The 22,373-nt window shown below is 40.1% G+C and overlaps 1 protein-coding gene across 1 annotated transcript in view; it reads right to left on the reverse strand.

Annotated features, from left to right (window-relative positions):
• HERC2 (HECT and RLD domain containing E3 ubiquitin protein ligase 2) overlaps positions 1-22,373 on the reverse strand; it is a 199,988-nt gene that overhangs the window by 11,047 nt on the left and 166,568 nt on the right. The window contains 14 exon segments of the mRNA XM_030571144.1: positions 3,842-3,925; positions 11,428-11,625; positions 12,406-12,593; positions 13,564-13,703; positions 15,161-15,222; positions 15,224-15,253; positions 16,213-16,374; positions 17,871-17,929; positions 17,932-18,047; positions 19,435-19,649; positions 20,770-20,968; positions 21,108-21,223; positions 21,421-21,576; positions 21,838-21,963. Coding sequence (XP_030427004.1) covers positions 3,842-3,925; positions 11,428-11,625; positions 12,406-12,593; positions 13,564-13,703; positions 15,161-15,222; positions 15,224-15,253; positions 16,213-16,374; positions 17,871-17,929; positions 17,932-18,047; positions 19,435-19,649; positions 20,770-20,968; positions 21,108-21,223; positions 21,421-21,576; positions 21,838-21,963 — 1,851 coding nt within the window.

A 22,373-nucleotide genomic window follows, 5' to 3' on the forward strand; every position in this document is an offset into this window, starting at 1 on the left:
TGCACTATTGAAAGGTAATTTGAGAGTATGGGAAGTAAACACTAGTAGAAGGAAGCTAAGCTGAAGATGCTCTTAGTCAAGCTTCTTAAAAAAATTCAAAGCTGCAGTACTCTCTTTATATTACAAAGCATTATGTCAAGAGAGGTGGGCTAGCAAAAAGCCTTTAAATATTTATAGAGAACTCCATAATGTGATGAGGCAGCAGGCAGTGGAGTATAAACAACGCAGAATATATTTCTGTTCATTAACAAGTGTCAGATCATTGCAATTTAAAAAAAATTATTTTGGCTGATCTAATTCCATAAAAAAAGTTAGATTTCCAACTTTTTACACTATGTACCATAACATGAAAGGACAAAAAGCAAAAGGACTATATAAGTTTGAGATCTAGTCAGTTTAAGTGAAACAGTACTTTACTATTCAATGTTACAGACATTTGCAGAAAAGGCCTGTCTGGCCTAAGGCTTGCTATTACATTTGTCAATGTCAGTGGTGGGGGAAAAGAATCCTCTCATAATAACCACTTCCCTCAATGTGACCACATGTGATACCCAGGAAAGGACAAGAGTTTAACATCTTGTTCCCTAATTATACTTGAGGGCATTTTAAAATGAGCTTCAGTCATGTAAGCAAAATCAAGATAAACTCATGTGACAATGTAGGGGTATACAGACATCAGGATCCATCATTTTCTCTTCATATTATGTAACTCCTTGGATTTTCATAAGATGGTCCACATATGTGCTTTTCACACTGTCAAGCACAAGACATCTTGATAGTTGTAGTCCACCCCAGAAATTTTGTCTACTGGGCTTATCCCCTACCCCTCACCCCAGCCCTGCCCTTTGCACACATACAAAGTGTTTAAACCTACTAAAAAGGAAGTGCACAATTCTGTATCCCAAAATGCTGCCTTATATCTCTGATCTGGAAGTGCTCTGTGTAAATTCAATTGCAGGGATCAGACAATGTAGGAAATAACCAAGCTACAAAGTGACTTGGAGAGATTAGAGCATTGGGGGCTGTAGACAATGTGGAGGGAATCAGTGTTAATAAATGTGAAATCTTACACAGAGAGAGGAGAAAAACAGCAGTTGCCAACAGGAAGGTGAAGGAAGAAGGGTAGGATAGCCAGCCATATATAACAATCAAGCAAACACACAAACGGCCAGGAAAAAAAAACCAAAAAAACAAAAACCCTTTTTACCAAGATGTATAAATCTGTGCCACAAAGTTAAACAAAATGGCAATTTCCCTCACATTTTATAAACGTTAGCTTGTTATTCTGCTATTTAAGGGGTCTACAGGAGATCAACACTGTGTGGCTGACTGCAAGGTGGCTTATAGCAGAATCAAGGACTGAAGATATTGCAGGGAGTAGGAAATGGTTATAGTAAAACAGCTCTCATTCAGGGCTCCTAAATAGTGCAGGCACAGAGCTATGCTCCTGCAAGATTACAGTTGGTCATGGCAGAAGTTTTCCTCAGATGTACAGCCTGTTAGTCATTCAAAGAGGAGCTCCACTTCCACAAGATTTAGGATCTAGACATGGATGATGATATCCCTTCATCTTAGAAATCCATATCCCTGAATGTCCACAACCCCTGCTCCCTCCAAAGCAGTGCTCAGCTCCTTCTACCCTTTCCTATCATTTTTCCTCAGTTCTTAAGAGCCAAGCAGGCTTTCAATTTATTTGATCAGCTGGCATTGCTACATAATTGTCAATCAGCCACAGAAATTAATACAACCCTGTTGTACACAAGGGATCCCATGCTGCATAATGTAAATCTAACATGCCAGAGTACACAGAGCAATAGACATAAATAAGTACATTCAACCAAGTTTATTTTACAATAGTCTCTCTGATTTTTTGGGTAAGTCTACACAGCAACGTAAGCCTACAGTTAGTGGGACTCGAGTCAGCTGACCCATGTCAGGGAACCCTGGGCTTGAGCATCTACCTGACATTTTAACCCTAGGTTAAGGGATTATCTGACCCATGCTTGAAACCAAAGTAGCCGGTCCCTAGCACCCCCACCCAGCGTTGACACACTAGCTCTACAAACCTATTGCACTGTGGGAAAACTCCTAAGTGTGATGGTATGATGCATGGGACTCAGATGCCCACAAGAAGCACAGGTATCTAAACTGCACAGTTAACTGCTTTCGTGGCTGTCTCAGTGGAATGGCTGCAGTTTGAGAAGGCTTTATACTGATCTGCCATCTAATCTGAGTCACACTGGCAGCCCCTGTCTGATGATAATTAGGACGCCAGTCTCCAGGGCTGTCAAACTATTAACATGAAATACTGTGATTCTTAATTTTTCAACTGGGCTGTTCAATGAAGGGGTTTTTGTTTGGTTTTTTATTTTGTCTCCTTTGAAGTTTCAGAGGAAAACACACACATACACACACACACACACAAACCCCAGCCTGGCTGCCGTGGAGCAGCAAAGTACAACCTCAGGCCTTGGAGTGCAGTGTGCTCCAGTACCCCCTGTGAATCCCTTATTCCTGCCCCTGCCACACCTGGGAAGATGGACACAAGGGATTCCCAGGAGGAAAAGTTTCGAGGCTGGCTTCCACTCACCGCCCTCACAGTGCATACTGCCTGAATGCCTCTGCACACGCAGCCCCCAGGGAAGGTGGGGGAGGGACAGACTGGGAGCAAGGGAGAGAGAGCAGAATGGGATCAAGAAGCTGCTTTGCAGACAGGGAAAGTGGCAGAGCTCCAGGCTCAGCATGGTTGGGAAAGTGATGACTCCTAACACCCTGGCAGTGGGGAGCCACTTCTGCCCCATCAGCTTTGCTCTCTGCTAAAAGCAAACTCTGGACAGCAGCGAGGAGGAGCCTGAGACACTGATGCTATGGGAAGGTTTTAGGATTGGCTCCCACACGCCACCCTGACAGTGCACGCTGCCTATACACCACCGCATGCATAGCCTCAGGAGGGACAGGGGGCCAGAGAGAGACCAAGTGGCTGCCCTGCAGGGAGGGGGAATGGTTGGGGTGTTGGACTCATCCTTCCCCAGCTGCACAGAGCCCAGAGCTCTGCCACTCTCTGTACCTGCAGGGCATCTGATTAGTCCCCGCTCTGCTCTCCTGCCTTTGCTCCCAGGCCCCTTCTGGGGCTGCATGCGCAGGGTTGCCCAGGCAGCATGCATGAAAACCATGTTGTGCACTTTGACCAGGAAGCAGCTCTATTTGCAAATAGTGTCTTCTGATCCATCTCCACTGAAAATCCTGTAGCCTCTCTCATAGCATGCTCACAGACCAGTGTTCAGCAGACAATGGGTTAATGATGATCTGAGCTGCTGCTGTTTGCAAAGGGAGATGTGGCTTTCATTTGCAACAGAGTACAACCGACTGCACCACACACTGTCAGCAGAGAGAGAACTCAGCAAGTTGCCCCAAGGATCTCTGGGATACATCTGGAAGTCTACTGGGACCCGAGTCAAACTGGGGCCATGTGCACACAGCAAAGCAATAGGGCTTGAACCCTAGGTCACAGCTTAACACGGGCTTGGACTCTCAAGCCCTGCAGGGTCCTGGGACCCTAGATTCAAGCCATAGGTTAGCACAAATGGTGCGTGGATGCAAGGGGACGGGGTGTCAGGCTTGGGCCCAGGCTTACACTGCTGTGTAGACATACAGTGCTTTGTTTAATAATTGAGGGTAACTGCCAAAGGAAAGCTGTGGAATCAAATCTGGTGGGATGTAGTCCATGAGAGAATCATTCACTTAAAGAAGCAGTCCTTATAAGAGCACATAATTTCATTTGTTTTTGCACTATAAACACCAGAGTTAGCCACACATTACAATCACAGCTTAGTTACATTACCTGTATTCTGTTGAGTTCTACAACTGGTCCATGCTGACGATCTCTCACCATAGTTGCTTGCACAACCTTTCTGAAAGCTGCCTCCAAAAATAAAAATATAAAAAATTAAACATCATAGAGAAGTGCAAAAATTACAATACAATTCTAAATCTGTGGGCATTTCAGATTTAAACATATGCTTAATTCCACTCGGGGGATGAGGATGGGGAATACAACAGAGATTTACCACAAAACAAGAAAACTTGCATCTTGCTGTCTTACCCCTCAGGAAGATCCTATCAATAACAAGGAATAGATTGCACAAGAAACTGTTCCTTAGTGACAAGCTGTCTGGAGTTTCTCAGGAGTGTGGGTACCAACCTCAGGGCAGACTGTGAAGAAGGAGGGCACAAACCCCCAACTGGCGGTGAGTTCTATACTTAGATTTCACCAACCAAGTATCAAGGGTGAACTCCTCAAGCCTTACCATGGAGTCACAGACAGTCCCCTTGAACACTCGAGTCTATCTTGCCACCTAAGCAAGCTTGCTTTTGTGACAGATGGCCCCTTATACCAAAAATTACAACAATATTCAGGTTACTTCCAGTTCCAAAGGACCGGTCACTTACCCCACGTCAATTTCACCCTAGTTCTCTCACCAAAGACAACCCTTGTAGCCAATCCTATAATAAACTAACTAAAGATTTAATAACTAAGAAAAATAAATGAGAGTTATTTACCAGATTAAAGCAGGTGAACACACACACACACACACACACGAGTTATAGTATTAGTTCCAAAAGGTAATAAAAGCTGCTATAATATCAAAGCTCTACATGTCCTTTAGGGCCAACCCACACTAAGAAGCTGGTGATCCCTTGCTTATGCTTAGAAATCTTTGCCGTTCAGAGTTCAAGCAGCATAGAGAATTTCTTCTTGATAAAGATTTTTATTCCCTTCCCCCACGAGTTCAAGCTGATGCAACAAGTGCTTGCATACATCTTTTCCTGGGTGTGTGGGGGAGGGGGAGGGGGAGGGAAGGGGCGGAAGAGAGCAATCAATTAAGTCTTTTGTCCACTGTTGTTCCACAACAGTTTGTCTGGTGTCTCTGGGACTTCTTTTCTTAGGCAGGAGATGAGACCACTTTTGGTAAACTAGTAATGCTTCTCTCCTGACTAGGTTTACAGTTTCAGAGCAAACACATTTATAGTTACCAAGCAAACACTAATATTACCTTTAATATCTGTATCCCATGTTAAACACTACATGCATTTTTATAAATCTAATACCTATTTTAACAGTACTAACACAGGTGAGCCAGACAGGTTTCCAGCTATTATTCCCGGGGAAATTCTTAAATTAAAATTAAATCAAAATTAACAATTCTGCAAAATTCTCCATATTTTATTTGTCAAAACACCACAATATAATCATGCCAGTCTCAATTATTTTGGCAATTTATTTCAAAATATCTGTCAGCAAGTATGTCTGAAACCATACAGACTAAAAAAAGATTCTGGTAATTTTTACTAGGCATATTAATACAGAACTGAGTAATTGATGTAAATTACAATACAGAACTGTATTTCCCGCACCTGTCATAAGGAGTGCAAAGGCTTGAGAGAGTCAGGGGTAACAGAGGATCTGACAGAGAGGCAAGGAGCCAGGAGTGAACCTGGAGGGTTGTTGGGTGAGGGTAGGAGAAGCCTGGAATAAGATTTTTTGGGTGGAGGTAGGGGCAAGATTGTTAGGGAGTTGGGGAACCTCCCCTGTGTACATCTGGGCTGACCCAAAGCCTCTCCCATTCAGATAGGCACATGTGCCCCGGTCCCCACACACCCATCCCATGAGTCACTGCAGCCTCCTCCCCCATCCTCATGTGTCCCTGCAGCTCCCCCATACCAATGTGGCCTTGCACCCTGACTCTCATTCAGCCCTGGCTCAATGCTGTCACCCCATAAACTCCTGAGCCCATACCCCAATCTGTCCCCCGCACTAGCCATTCTGAACCCCAGTCTAAGACACACACCCCAGCAGCCCTGTGTACCCCACTCTGTATGTCCAAACCTGGATCCATGAGCAGGGTGCTGTGATGAACTTCTGCTCCTGGAAGAATTCTGTGCCACTGTGCATGCACAGAATTTTTTCCCCCCTCACAGAAGATACATTCTGCCCCAGAAGTGCTGCAGCTCTGGCTTTTGCCCACCAGAAGCTGGGGTGGTGCCAGAACAGCCAGCAGCATGGTGCAGGTTGTTGTTCTGGCACCACAGCAGCTTCTGATGGACGAAAGGCAGAACTGCAACACTTCTGCAGCAGAATGTATTTTCTACAATAAAATTTTCTAAAATAAAATTAAGTGGAACACATGAATTCGGCACACTCAAGACAGACACTTTAAGCAGCAGTACTGTAAGGTTATCCATGTACCCTGCACGTCCTCTTGCCTCTAACCCAACCCTCTCTGTTCCTTCACACTGGAATCCTGATGACATTAGACACCAAGTAGTGGGGGATAGAAGGTGGATTGTGGAATATATATATGTATAACAAATCTAAGATCCACAGTTACTGTACAGGTAAATAACTCTCGCTTCATGGAGTGTTTGTAGACATATATATTCTACTTTATGTGATTACTAAGCAGTCCAATGGTGGTGGAAACTCAGAAGTTACTTAAACAAGAATGGAAGAACATGTTTTCCGAAGTGAATGTCTGCTCTGGAAGCTTCTACAGTCACATAATATCAAACAAACATGTGAACAGAGACCACATTGCTTTCTCTGTAGGTGTCTAATAGGGACATTACTGAGGAGGCCACTACTGCAGCTTGGACCCTCAATGAAAGAGCAGTAATTCTCTCCGGTGAGGTGAGATTTGCGAAGTCATAAGTTTGTATACAAGAAGAAATCCAATCTGATGTCCCTTACGGCAGTGACCATTTATCCTCCCATTTTTTTCAGCATAAGATACAACAGTATGGGAGAAGGCCTAAACGGTTTAGTCCTGTCAATGTAAAGAGATAAAGCCCTGCAGATGTCAAAAGTATGCAACCTCTCTTCCTCCTTATAGGCGTGCAGTTTAAGAAAAAAGACTGGTATATGTATCACCTGATTTAAACAGAATTCCAACACCACTTTTGATAAGAATTTCAGATAAGGCTGTAAGGCTATGTTGTCCTTATACAAAAAATTGTATATGGGTTCATACCAAAGCCTGAAACTCACCTAGATGATATCACTATTAAGAATGCTGTTTTAGCAGACAAATGAAAAAGGAAGCAGATGGCTAAATGCTCTAAGGGTGGTCCTATGAGTATTTACAAGACCAAATTAAGGTTCCAAGAGGAAAGTGGAGTTTTAACCAGCGAGTAGACTAATTAGTCCTTTCAAGGATCTTCCAGCCAGAGTGAGAAATAAACAGACCAGTCTTGAATAAATGGATGGAAGGCTGAGATGGCTACCAAATGGACTTTTAATAAGCTCAGTGACAGATGCAACCTCTTCAGTTATAGCAGGTAGTTCCAAAAGGTCCTGAATCTGCAATGTGCATGGAGACAAGTGGTGGCAATATGTCCAGATCAAAAACCTCTTCCACTTAGCGAGGGAAGTCATTTTAGTGAAATGCTCCCTACCAATTAACACATTTCGAACCACCTAATAACAGCTTTTCTGCAGCTGTTGGCCACTGAGTATCCACATTATGAGGTGGAAGCTGCATGGATTAGTGTGCAACACCTGGTTGTAATCTTGCAATATTATGTCCTGGAGGACAAATAATGTGAATTAAGATTGGATTGACAGATTCTGCAGGTCTAAAGTACCAATACTGTCTTGGCCAAGCTAAAGCTATGAGAATCATCATGGAGTATTCCATCATCTTTCTGATTACTCTGAGAATCAGTGAGACTACAGGTATGCGTACAGGAACTCTGTCCCTCCTACTTCCCAGGGCAGTAGGAATAGATCTGTCACGGAGTCATGAAACAAGAAGCAGCTGCACTTATTGTATCTTGTCACTAAGAAATCCATGGTGGGAAATCCCCATCTTTGGAACACTGATTAGTTTTTCTGGTACCACTCACAATTTCCAACAAACTTTCTGCTGCGGCAAACCAGGAGGACATTCTGCACCCATCAAAGGTCTGAGAACTTGAGGGTGATGATGTTTTGCCTGCAGAAGTTCTACAAATGGCTTGCCTCCAAACACAGGAGATCTGATCTTGTCCCATCTTGTTTGAGGTAAAACATTGCAGTCATATTGCCCATCATTACTTGTATGGTGATGCCCCAGAGAGATGGAAGAAAACTTGGTATGCACAGTGAATGGCCCTCAGTTCTAGAACATTTATATGAAGAGTTGCCTTCAAGTGGACTAGAGATCTTGATTATGCACTCCATTCAGGTTTGCCCTCCAGCCTATGGTGGATGCATCTGTCATTAATATCTTTGATGGTAAAGGAGGAGATTAGGGTAGCTGCTTGCAGACATTTTCCAGGCTCATCCACCAGCTTAATTATGAGAGGACTTGCGCAGGCATATGACTCAGCATGTCCACAGGTGTATGCTTGAATGATATACTGACTTCAACCAGCTTTGCACGTATTGCAGCTGAAGTGGAACATGCGAAGTCATGCACATGCAGGATGCCATGTGCCCCAGAAATCTGAGGCATGTTCCAACTTGTCAGATAAAAGCATAGTTGGTGCACAGGGAGAGAATGGAATGGACTCTCTTGAGACAGATAAGCAGTTGCCAAGTTAAGAAGAGATGGGTTGAGAAGGTTTTGAACAACTAGAGCTCTCAAGGAAGTAGTCAAATCTGCTACTTGGATTAATGTGAGGACAATCTTTAGCAAGGGAATTTGTTCCTCTTCCTAGATGGATTAGGGCAAGCAATAATAAGGTGGAAGCCTACATTCTTTCCTTTTGGGGGCAGGCATGCAAACATCTAAATATCTCAGGGGTGCACAAAAATCCCTAGGGGTGTGCAAAGCCTCAGACTTCCCGTTGAAAAAAAAAAGACTGCACTCCTTAAAGGGATGGTCCTTAACTGTTTCCGCACTTCTTTAAAGATGCCAGAAGTTTGCAATCATGAGGTCTCTCTCATTAGTACAGCCATTGCCATGGATCATACTGAGACCTGTTTGAAGAGATGTTTTGGTGACAAGTTGGTCCTGGACTACAACAGAAGAACTCCTCCCTGGGCTCTTTGGGAAGTTTGGAAATTTCCTCAGAATTTTCTGACAAAAAGTTATATTTAGAGAGAACCACCCTGTAATTCTCATCTGTAAACTTATGTAGAGCAGCTCTTTCTTCCCCAGCAAGTTGAGCTTTTTTGGCTCTGTCTCTGGGACTGTGCTTCTGTTGTCCTCACCTGGTCCTCTCAATTGAAGTTGTTACTACCAGGATCCTGGCATCAGATGGGAGAAGAATTGTTTGAAATCCTATGCACCCTACAGCAACAGTCAGCCCTTTTTTAAAAAAAAAATAAAATTAAGTGGGTGGTATGAAGGCTGGTTCTGGACAATAATTTGATTCTGCTAAACAGCCTCATTTTTAGGCAGCGTCACTCTACTAGAAAAAGCCTGTCAGATGTGGTTGAGTGTTCCCCACAGCCACACACAAGACTGCTGTGAAATGACCCAGCCACTGGGTCTGTCTCCAAGTGTTTCAAGCCTGTGAAGCCTGGAGAAAGCCCAACCATTACCCCATTTTTGGATGCCTAGACACACTTTCAGGTTGCAGACCCTATGTCTGGCATACTGTTGGGACAACTGGGACTACAAATTTACCCTAATTGTGAGTTTAACTGTAAGTGACTGAAAGTTCATAAAATGTCACAATAACCTGTAACAACAAAGGTTGTCGGAAAAAGATAACAAAGGGAGACAAAAACTGAATTAGTCCACACAGCAAGGTCTACTGATAGAACTCAAGGACGGTGTTAAGATCATGCCTGATAAACAAGAGACGTGAGAGATCAGAAATCAGTAAACCAAAACTGGTGTGTCAGAAATTAGGCCTAATTGGTGGACAAAATAATAAGTGGACGGGCAATTCTGACCATTCCTCCTTTCTGGGGTCCTCAAAAAGAGACTTTGGGGGAAAAGCTAATGGACTGCAACACTGGCTAACTGAAAGATGAGAGAAGGGGAAGGAGCAAGCTTCACTATCATGGATGACACCCAACCATCCCCTTTACCCTGATCCTGAAAGATGCCCTGACCAGGCCAGAGAGAGAAAGCCAAAAGACATTGCCACCTTCATCAACTCTGGCTGAATCCTGAACAGCACTGGTACGAGAGACTCTCTCTCCTTCCCTCTCTGACCAACATTCTTTTCCTTCCCCACCTTATTTCTTCTCTTTCCTATCTTTCTCCTTTTTTCCTTCTGTCTAATAAGAGCCTGTCTTAGTCAGCCAAAACTGCATATTTTGCAACACCGCTGTAACCAGAAAAGTCAGCTAAAACAATGCCCTACACACCCCAATGCTGGTACAAGTTTGCCAGGTCTCCAAGTGGCTGATAAGACCATGAGCTGTGTTTTGCCAGCAGTAAGACTGCAAGTGAAAATCAACATCAGAGACAGAAGCTGCACTTTCTATCTCTGCTAAACAAGAGGGCTTTTCCTTCTAAAAGCTCTCTCCAGCTAAAGGGAAAGGGAACAAGGGATGTTCAAAGTGAAATCTTATTTAATAATTTGCATTTTAAATGCTTTAATGCTGCTTCTTTCTTTTTGCACCTTAATAAAAGGTGAAAAGTTTTTTTTATGGTGAGTCTTCCATGGTACTGGGCAGGCTGTAGTTTCTGTTGACCAAACCCAAAATCTTATTGAACATTAAAACTGTTTAATGTTGGCAAGTGAGTGGGTTAACACCTTTGACTCTCTGGGCCCATATATACCATGTAAATTAACTCACCTTCATCCTCTTGAGAGCTGGATCCTGCTGTCCAGCTGCCTGTCCCTGGGTCCAGTACTGACTCCCCCCTTGCTTAAATACACATTCTCCCTGACTCCACCCAAAGGTGTGAGCCTTCAAGTTTTACAGTTTAACTCTCTCAAAAGGCACATAGACATTGTAAAGCATATATACATGGACACTGACATTTAGTGCAGATTCTAGCACCACTCTCTTTAACTCAACAGATAAAGCACAAGAGACTGTTCATGTTCTGACTTCATTCAGGCTGAAATGCATTTCTCACTGCACACCTCCATTGTATCAACCAGCTAAACACCAAGTCATTACATCTGAAATTCAAAAACCAGTGTTGCTCCTTGGAAGAAGTCCATTTAGTTTTACTCTCTCAAGGTAAGTTCTACTAAATATTCTAGGAGAACTCAACTAAATTAGAACAGAAGGCTTAATATTTAAAAACTGATAGCAGCAGCCTACACATTCCCTACAGCATGAGATAATCAAGTTGTCAAATTCCACTTGCCACCTGAAATTATAACTATGATGTATTATTTATATTGCTCACACATGAGCTAAGATACAAAGCTCTATTCCATTTTCTTCAGAAAATATTTAGACAATGTATATAATTACAATTACCACAATCTAAGATTGGCTTTGAAAATTCAAATATAAATCCTGATAAATACCTTTCCCTGTGATATCAGAATTCCCCGTAAAGTATCAAATCCAATAGAGGGTCCCTGGCCAGTTTCATCAAGGCGTCCTTCGAGATCAAACATGGGAATGCAAGGACAAAATAGTTCAGAGATGTGATGCAGTAACAACAGTCTGTTTCTCAATGCAATTATTGGTATTTCCTGTAGATGGTTGTACTCCATAGGAACCTATGATAGAACAATTATATTGTTAAGATTGAACACATTTAGTTTCTGTATGTGCACGGAACAATTTACAGATTAATAATTTATTGAGTAAAGGAATACAAGCAGATTTTGGTGTTAAGAAATTAAGACATTTGCTTATTTTGGACTGTCAGCACTAAAGACAGCATGAGTTCGCTTATATATAAAACATTTTTCTAGCATCACTAAACTGAAAAGATTTTAAAAGGGTTATACGTGACACTGGAATGTGGAAGTAGTAATTATTTTTATCACTTTAGATTTTAGAAGCTCCTCCTATAGGGGACTCTTATCTGTACTTCTGATCCAGTCTATTGTACATGATGGGCAAGAGTAGCAATGGAGTGACATTTATCTTATAGTGGTGGAAGAAAAAGTGAAGGAAAATATTTAAAAAGTGGCCTTTCAAACCCAAAGGGAGCAGAGAAAGTTCCACTAAAACAAAGGGGAGAAAAGTCAAACTTTCATAGCATTAGTTGAAAGCCGCACTTGAATTTCTTTTCACTTTCAAACTAAATTAATGATGGTAGCTAAAAGATGAAAGTTATTTCTGCCTAGAATAGTGGAATCCTTTTATTTGAATTTGGGAAGAGGGACAGGAGCAACAGAAGGAGATCTTAACAAAAAGCAATTAAAGCCTTGATTCAAAGCTAGAATTATGCATTTTCTTAGTTATTTAGAAAGGAAAAACAGCTACTGCAAAGTTTTAATAACTGCATTAACTAAATTTCAATATCCAACTTTACTAAAAGAAAATCTTACTTGGGTAGGAAGCTTGCCAGCATTAGCAGGTTTACTAGTTGACCAGGCTAAAGTATGTGCTGACCCACAGGCAACTCTGTTTATTTTTTTACCCTGAAGTGCTGCAACCAACCGGGGTCTTTGAATAGCATTAGTTGTCCCATCTCCAAGCTGCCCTTCATCATTATCTCCCCACGTGTACACTTCACCTAAACCAACACAAACATGTTTGCTTTCCTTAAAAAGAAGAATGAAAATCAAATTTATTTCCTATGAAATTCACTGGGACAGGGACCATCTTTTTGTTCTCTGTACAGCAGCTAGCATAATAGAGTCCTGCTCCATGACTAGGGCTCCAAGCCGCTACAAACAAAAAATATTGTTATCTCCATGAAGGAAACACTCAGAATTACTAATCAATCAGAATTGAGAACCCATTATGCTAGCTGCAGTACAAACATGTATAAAGATATGTCCACTGCCCGGTTTACAAACTCATTTAAGTATCTAAAACACAAGAAGGAAATTGGGAAGAAGGACAAGAATTACAGTGATAGAAAACACTACTTGCTGTCTATATTTGATGGTTCCATGGCTGGTGAAATTAAAGGAATTAAAGGAAAGCTTAGCCACCATGCATGCCTACTTTGTAATATTTCACCAGCATTTTTGTAAACTTGCTAATTAAATGCAGAAACAAATCTACTAGAAGAAACATTTAATAATTCAAACAATACACTAAAATGAAAGTAAGCTGCTCTGTAAGACACGACTGTTTGCTTCCGTACTTCATTTACCAAGTTAAACATTTCAGCAAGTTGAACCGACTTCCTAGGTAACAGAAAAGTGTAGTGCACTCATTTAAAGCTCAACAAATTTGCAATTACTGTTAACGCTATATGTTTTTCTTTAGAGCATCTCAAACGTTTTATGAAACTTAGCTTTTATTTTTTTTCCCCACTAAGTGACTGAAAACCTTGAAATTGTATGCATACCCTTTTAGATCACCAACACAAACTGAGATTTGTTGCTTGGGAAGTATGCAAATGTCAGTGCACAAAAGGAGGGCAGGTTGTGACCCGTTAAAAATGTTGATCCATCAGATTTCAGACTTTTTTAAATGTTTCATTTTTCAAAATAAAGTTTAATAAGAACGACTAAAATATTTATTCGTTATACCGTCTTCAGTGCAGCAAACACAGTGCAAAGAGCCAGTAGCTATTGCGATGACTTTCTTTCCTTGCAGCCCTTGTACTTGTCGAGGTCTTCTCACATGGTCATCAGATCCATGGCCTAATCGATGATAATCTCCTTTACCCCTGCATATAGATAACATAACTAGTACAAACATTTTTCCCCCAACGACACTTATAAAAGGACTTTTTCAGATTTGTAAAATTTAACTCGATAAAAATCATAATATTTCGTCTTCAAGTAAGATTGGACAACTTTAAAAGCTGACCTGGTTGTTAGTAGATTGGGGACCAAAGACAAATTAGTACTCAGTCACCATTATACCAGAAACTAGTGTTTTAGGCTGAGATTTACAAATATAGGCCAAATGTGAATTCATCATCATGAATACTTCTTTCCACACAGACCAATAACCAAACTTATACTAAATATTTAGTATACAACCTAGGACTCTGTCTCCAAATATGTCAAATGTGAGGCAGCGAGAGGAAAACCCTCATATCATCCTTTGTTCCTATTCTATTGATGTGGCTTTGCTTACACAATCACAGATGTTTATTCTTTTTTTGTATACCATATATAAATATGTAATATACATACATTATTAATTAGACATCACCACAACATACACAAACTGCCATATAACTCTGACCAACTCTCCTCCATTCTATCCACACTAATGCATTATTTCAGTGCTAACATTCCAACATTGTAGTGCACCTGAGGGCTTGGCTACACTCGAAACTCCAAAGCGCTGCTGCGGGAGCGTTCCCACGGCAGCACTTTGAAGTGCGAGCGTGGTCGCGGCGCCAGCGCTGGGAGAGAGCTCTCCCAGGGCTGCAGGTACTCCACCTCCCTGAGGGGATTAGCTTACAGCGCTGGGAGCCGTGTTCCCAGCGCTGGGGCACTGTTTACACTGGCGCTTTACAGCATTGTAACTTGCTGCGCTCAGGGGGGTGTTTTTCCACATCCCTGAGCATGAAAGTTGCAGTGCTGTAAAGTGCCAGTGTAGCCAGGCCTGACATATAAATATCTTGTGACAGCTGGCTACAACTGCCATGCAAACGCCTGTTCTCACTTTCAGGTGACACTGTACTTAAGAAGAGGGCAGCATCATCTCCTATAAATGTAAACAAACTGTTTCTCGTTAGTGATTTGCTGAACAATAAGTAGGAGTGAGTGGACATGTAGGCACTAAAGTTTGACATTGTTTTATTTTTGAATGCAATTATGTAACCAAAAAAAAACTACCTATTTGTAAGTTGCAACTTTCATGATAAAAGACTGCACAATAGTACTTATATGAGGTGAACTGAAAATAGCATTTCTTTTATTATTTTTACAATGCAAATATTTGTAATAAATTAATATAAGTGAGCACTGTACACTTTGTATTCTGTGTTGTAACTGAAAGCGATTTATTTGAAAACGTAGAAAAACATCCAAAAATATTTAATAAATTTCAACTGGTATTCTATTGTTTAACAGTGTGATTAATCGCAATTAATTTTTTTGAGTTAATGCGTGAGTTAACTGTGATTAAATGACAGCCCTAATATTTACTGCAATTCAAAACACATACCAGGTATATACTGCTCCGGACTTGGTAAGAGCCACAGAGAATTGTGATCCACATTCCACTTTAAACCACTCCAAGGCCTGTGAGGGAATCAATCTGGGAAACAGGATTAAATCCAACTAGATTGACTGAGACAAGGTGGGTGAGGTAATATCTTTAATGGACCAACTTCTATTGGCAGAGGAATCAGGCTTTCAAGCTGCACAGAGCTCTTCTTCAGGTGTGGAAAAAGAAATCAGTGTGTCACAGCTAAATACATAGCAGGACAGATTGATAGACTGAGTGAACAGCCTTTTCTGCAGTTTGCAAGTATTGTATGTGCACGTTTAACTGAACTCAATGTATATGCTGTTCACAAGTTATATTTTCTAAAACTTTCACTCATCCAGTTTTTAAGTTTTGTTTAAAATTAGAGTTAAACCTTAATTTTTTTATAAATTTTTTTAAAGCCAAGATCAGGGAAATGGATAAAATTTTACATAGCATACTCTGCCATCTCCTCTCCTCGATTTAGAGGATAAGGATATTTAACATATGAATAACAGCACTACCACCATATAGTAATATATTTATGCTAACAGATATCTGTACGGTCCTCAACTCAATATTTTAAGACGTTCCAATGTCAACAATATATTCATATGTAGCAAGTTACAATAAATGGGATGTTGAGCTTAATCAATTTTTGTTCCTTTCTGGGGTTTGGGGTCACCCTATTTACTGGTACCATATCTTACAGTGTATAAATTCAATGTGCCTGTGGAGATGTAAGGAGATTCTACTCACTTGAAAGATTCTCTAAATTTAAAATTAGGAATACTATAGGAAGCAACAATATTGCTGAAAAAGAAAGAAAAACTAAGTGCAACCCCTGTAACTCAGACATACAAGCACAAGGCTATACTACTAGTCAGTGTGTCTAAGCTGCCTCCGTGGTAACCACCAGGAAAAACCTTCTCTCTAAAGACAAGGGGAAGCTTCTGCAAATTGGTAACTCGCTTTTCATTACTCTTCTCTAAAATGAGTGTGTTTTAACTGATGTAAAATATAAATACCTTCATTGGTACTTTACAGCCATCACTGCCTCCTCTCCCAAGTTTTCCATAATCTCCATCACCCCATGACCAGACAGTATCATCATCAGTTAGGCACAATGTCTGTGCATCTCCACTACCACAGGCTATGTCGATCACACGATAGCCCTGCAATGCTTCCACCTGAAAGACAGTCGCCATTTTTTGTTTACAATAAGAAGCCTTAACTTTTTAAATTTCAAACAGTAAGTCAAACAAAAACAGTTAACTTGCAGGAACTCGTTATTGAGAATGAGGGGTGGTAACAGCTCAGGACCACATCACTGAATGAAGTAATGGACACTCAAGAAAAGTTATTAGTCATCTTTGTTGGGATGAAAATACTAAGGTATCATATATTTTAAATACCTGGGTTATTCCTTTTATCTTGGCCAAGTAAATTCTCACTACAGTTAACAAAAAATAGAAGAAAACTGCTGCTGAAATATTTAAGGTAACCAAGGAATAGGTTTATGACTTCAATTTCTGGTTTTTTATTTTTATCGTGTATTACATAAACTGAATACAAACGCATGTTAGCAAATAGCTATTTGCTGGTTTATAATATTCAAACATCCAAACAAGAGTATGAAACTAGTCAACATTCTATCTTCTGAAATGCTAACCTTCACACTGTAATAGTTGAGTCCAGATGATAAAATGAACTGTCAGTTCAAGTGTCAAGTAATTCTGTAGGAGAACTAACAAACAATCTAAATTTAAGTTATTAAAGGCTAGTTACCATGAGATTGTGAAGTCTGAATTATTGCTAGCCAGCTAATCAGTATATCTAACTTCCATGGATTTATTTTTTTATTCCAAATTGCAAATAATGTCCTTTATACATTTTTAAAAAACCCTCTTCAGAAAGGATCAAATCACACATATCTACACCCATCATGAATATTTACTTCAGAAACTCCTCTACCAATATTATAACCATTAACAATACTGGTTAACAAAAACATTTTTCTCTTAATAGTATTTCAGTATTGGATTCCCAGAATTAAGTACACAATTATACAACAATAATCAGTTGCAATTGTTCTCATTGCTTATCGCTTCATCGATAGACATTTTTTTCAAGCTGGAAGAAGGGAACAAAGGGAAGAAAAGGGAGCAGCATGCATAAGACAGAGGGAAATGCCTGCTCATTTTCAGAAAGAATAGGGAAGCACTGGTAGGACTTACAGAAGAAGAGCTATTGGTGAGGAAGTGACACAATTTATTTACTGGAGTAAGGGACAGAGCCTATTTGGACGGCTGAATTTTGTTTAGACAATCAAAAATTATTTCTGTTTCTTGTATGGGAGGTCAATTTTTTTTTTTAAGTAGTGTGTGTGGATGAGTTCCAATGGCGAGCTCCAACCCTTATTATGTGCAGCAGCTGCTGCTGCTGCTGCACATTTTGCATTTATTTGTTCCTCTGCTGCAATGCAGTCCTTACTAGTGCTTGCTGGCAAAGTTTGTAGTTGCATTTATTTAACCCATTCCTATCTCTTAAAACAAAATGGTAAATTCATTCTCTTTTTCTCTAAATATTTCTACCTTTATTCTTTATATGCAAAAATTCAAAAAAGCAAAATATTTAGAACAGACATTCAAACTGCAGGTGATTAATTCAAACAATATCTTCTCACCAGTTTGGGTTTTAGCTGATCCTCACTATCTCCATGCCCAAGGCGTCCATATCTCCCCTTCCCCATGTATAAAGATCCCCTGCTGCAGTAATACATGCACTGTGTGCTCCACCAGCAGCGATGTCAACTACTTCTATCCCTCGCAGAGACTCAATTACACGAGGACGATCACAAGGACTGAAATAGAATAGTTTAAACAGACAAAAAGATTGAATAAAGTGTTCCAATTAAGTAATATACATAACTAGCAACTCTCTGGAATCCTTTTGCTCGTTTTGAAATATTACTTATTTCTGGTAATTTTCCTAAAGAAAATAAGTATGAAAACATCATTCAGAATAATCCTATTCTTATAATCTTATAGGTTCACACAGGCTAGAAATATTTACCAACATATTTTATCAATGAGTTCCCATGTGCATATTTTAAGCTAAGATTTTTACTAAATTGACTTTTACTAAAAATATCCATGGACAAAATGGGGAACCTGAGCAGCTGTGGGTGGCCTGGGAGGTGCAGGGACCCCCACCACCTGTGGGGGTTTGGAGCTGCAGGGTCCCCCTTTTCTGGCAGCTCGGAGCTCCAGGGGTCCGCATTTCCCCCAGGGAGGCGGAGAGCAGCAGGGATCCCCTGCCGCCCACGGAGGCAGAGAGCGGTGGAGGTTCCCTGCCACCCACGAAAGCAGAGAGCCGCATGGAGCAGGTCTCCCACCATCCCTCCATTCCTCCTTAGGCTGCAGGGGCCCTGCAGCTCCCAACCTGCACTGGCTGAAGTCATGGAGGTCTCTGGAAGTCACGGATTCCGTTACCTCTGTGATAAAATCGCAGCCTTATGCATAATTGTGGCTCATAAGCATATAGTCACTTACTGTGGAAGCATACTGTTAACATTTTCATTTAGATTATGAAGTATCACTTAAACACCTCAAAACTGTTCAGACTCCTTTGTGTCATTTCAGCTAATTTGTCCTACTATAACTTCCCAGATAAAACCAATACAGTAGTAATGGCTTAATTAAAACAAAGGAGTCAAAACATTTATCTTCAAAAATGAATCAATGTTCACTAAAAACACAATTTAACATATTGTGATGAAATTGCTAGTGTAAAATATACTACGATTCCCTACCAGATGGAATCAGAACTGCCCTACTCTGTCATAATCCCCGCACCTCTACCAGAGAATGGAGTTTCTCATTCAGCTCAAGCAGTATGGGGCTTATGCCTCTGAAGCAGCAGAATCTTAGTTTTAATCCCTGCAGTGCCATAGAATTCCAAATACCCAGAATGTGCCACCCATTGAGGCAGCCATGGATTTGTTACACTACAATATATAGCCAATAACAAAAATCAAAAATTGACTACTTTTTTTTCCCTAAAAATATTTTATTAAACTATTATACTGGCTTCTCTAGTTTCAAAAAACCTAATTCTTGAGTAGGTATGGAAAGCTAGGACTTTGATCTATCTATAGATAGGCAATATTTGTACAATGCTTCAACTATATAAATCCCATTAATACATATGCATCAACATCTCAACATAAAAGGTTTTCAAAATGTTACCTTCTGTTTCCATGACCCAGTTTACCATCTTCTGCCTCTCCCCAAGAATAAACTTCGCCTTCTGAAGATAGTGCCAAACAGTGCTTTCCTCCTGAGTTCACAGCAACTTTCTTTATGAACACATGCTGAATGGATTCCAGTAATGTTGGTGTGGAAACTGACTCAGTCCCTCCAATTCCAAGCCTGCCACCTGCACCATATCCAGTGGCATAAAGCTTCAATGAATGGAAAAAAAAATGTATTTTATATTGTTAACTTCCTGAATAGGAACAGTCATTTAAACTACATGATACACTCAATGCAATTAATTGGATTCTAGTATTCATTGCTTCCCTGGTGATATAAAGGACAGAAACCTTCTTTGCACATCTGAATTTTCTTTCCTGGAAAGTACAGAATATATACACTTAGAGTAACTGTATATATCGAAACTCAAATGCCTTTGTCTTTACACTTGATATGAAAAAGCTACATTACTATATAAGCTAAACTTCTCTTATGGGGAGAAGAGGGAACTTCCAAGAGACTTCGTTTTGAGCAGCTGTTCTGTACTCATAGAAGCTTTTTCCCCATTTTGAAATGATGTTTTAGCGCAAACTCTGTAGGCTTGCTAAACAGTATTGACATACAGGCTTTTATGGTCCCAAAAGGTTGAACAAGATCTACGTATGCCCCCATAGATTTTAAGAGTCAGTTACATGCATTTACATGATAGAAAGTAATTTTCTAAATTACCTTCAAAAATTTAGTTACACAAACTAGGTTTAAGTAAAGAAAAAAATTAAGACCGTCTCACAACTAAATTTTCCCTTTCTGTCTATATTTCATGAATCTGACTGCTATAGTGTGATACTGAATGTCTATGGGAAACTATCATACAGCAAGTTGTTAAGCAATTTCAACTTTAATTTTCAGTTTCCTTGTTTTTGATTACATCACACAAATTAGACAGAAGAAAGGCTTAAATTCCTTTCCCTCATTAACTTAAACTATTGATCAACAATTCTACAAACATGAAGCACATCAGCATTCCCATCAATAGGAGTAGACATTCAAAATAATGTTAATCATTTGTTCAGAAGCAGATGTCTGTTAAAATCAGCATAGCTCTCTACGCTTAGAGCTGGTATCATCTTCTGTAAGTACAGTAGAAAATATTATACTAGGTTCCTAGTTCACCCTGTCAGTACTGGCAATTGTGTGTGGGTTTGTTTTGGGTTTTTTTAAATAAAAGTTTAGCAAAATTTACACTGAGTCAACCAATCCCACTCACCCTGGCAGGCTGACATTTGCCAGGGAAGTCTAACTTGAACAATTCTTTATTGTAACCCTTACCTTTCCATCAGCAGTCACGGCAAACAGAGTCTGTTCACCACCAATTAATTGCACAGGTCTAAGTGTGGCAAGGGCTTCACATGGAGTTGGAACTTTCACCTTTGCCCCTTCAATTCCTCCAAGCTGTCCTCTATGATTATGACCCCAACCATAAATAGTTCCACTACCTCCAGCTGAAAGCGTCCAATCATCTGGTCTCCTGCAGATAATTCAAAGGAACACAAAGGAAAAGTGTAGAAGATTGAAAATGGAAGCTTTGATATGCTCACCTTTTCATTCTAACACTTAAATTAGAAATGTCACAAGACCAAAACATTATGGCAGATTAACATAATAACCTGTTCATCCATTGCACAAGCTGTTCATCTTGCTCTCTCTTAAAGGCATCATGGCTCTCATGGAGAACATCCATATTCTCATTATCCGCCATTAATTCTCGGATTTTCTTTGCCACCTGCAATGTTATGCTGGATTAGAAACCATTAAGTAAGAGTAACTGGTATTTTAAGTAACACTTAGCATAAGAGTGTTTAAATCTCAGCTATTTTCTTCCTCAGATTTAAGTATATTGTTAATACAGAGCTTCATTATTAATTTCTTTTAACACACTCACATGTTCTGCTACTCTATATGAAAATATTTCTGCAGTACCTCATCAAGGAAAAGGCGAGGTAATGAAGTTCTTTTATCAAGAGCAACAGCAACTCTGGAGGCCATACAGTATCTTCTGAACCAAGCCCATTTGTGTGTCTCTGCACAGCAAGGAAGTGTGTCCAATTCTAGATCACAAGCAAGAGCTACAAGCACCTGCAAAAATAAAAAAAAACAAAAAAGTTCTGGAACTATATTGCTTTTTGGGTGCAATAGAGGTGTGATTTAGTTCAGTGACACTAAGCTCCAGTTGGAAATAAGCATGCACTCAGTGGACCCTTTACTGGATGTTCCTGATGTAGAATGTGGCAGTTTTCTGGAAGTGTCATTTTACTTTTTGTTTACCATATATGCTTGCTAATATAAAATTCCAACAGAACCATGCTACTTAACTATCCAACATTAGTATCTTGTTACCTTAAAGAAAGGGCTGTGAAGCAACTGCTTGCCACCTCTCACAATAGGATCTTCATAGTCAAACTGCCGCTGCAAAGCTTCTGGAAGGCCTTTAACCAAAGCAGCTAAAGCACTGCCAGTGAAACTCTGGAAAAAAAAAACAACGAAAGGCAAAGTTAATCTATACACTTATATATACACAACGGTAGAAAAAGGAAATTCTTAGGGTAGTTGTGATGGAAAATTAATTGCAATTTGATAACCAATGTGTAACTTGAGCTCTGTCCAGATCCTAACAGGTATGTGTCCATATCAAACACCACCCTTACAAGCAATTTCAGATGCAAAGAAGTAGATGGTACAGAGCATGAACTAGTTTTTTGTTCTTAAATGAAGACTCTCCAGAATAAATTTGAAGTTAACTGCCCACCTGTACTTTCCCTGTCTGTAGCTTACCACAGATATCAGTTACCACAGCTGCATCTGGCCCCTTTCATGAGTATTACATTAATTTGAACATTCAACAAATTAGAGCAAGACATTACTATTGATCATTT

The sequence above is a fragment of the Gopherus evgoodei genome, chromosome 1 (assembly GCF_007399415.2).
Source record: "Gopherus evgoodei ecotype Sinaloan lineage chromosome 1, rGopEvg1_v1.p, whole genome shotgun sequence".
Taxonomy (NCBI): Eukaryota; Metazoa; Chordata; order Testudines; family Testudinidae; genus Gopherus; species Gopherus evgoodei.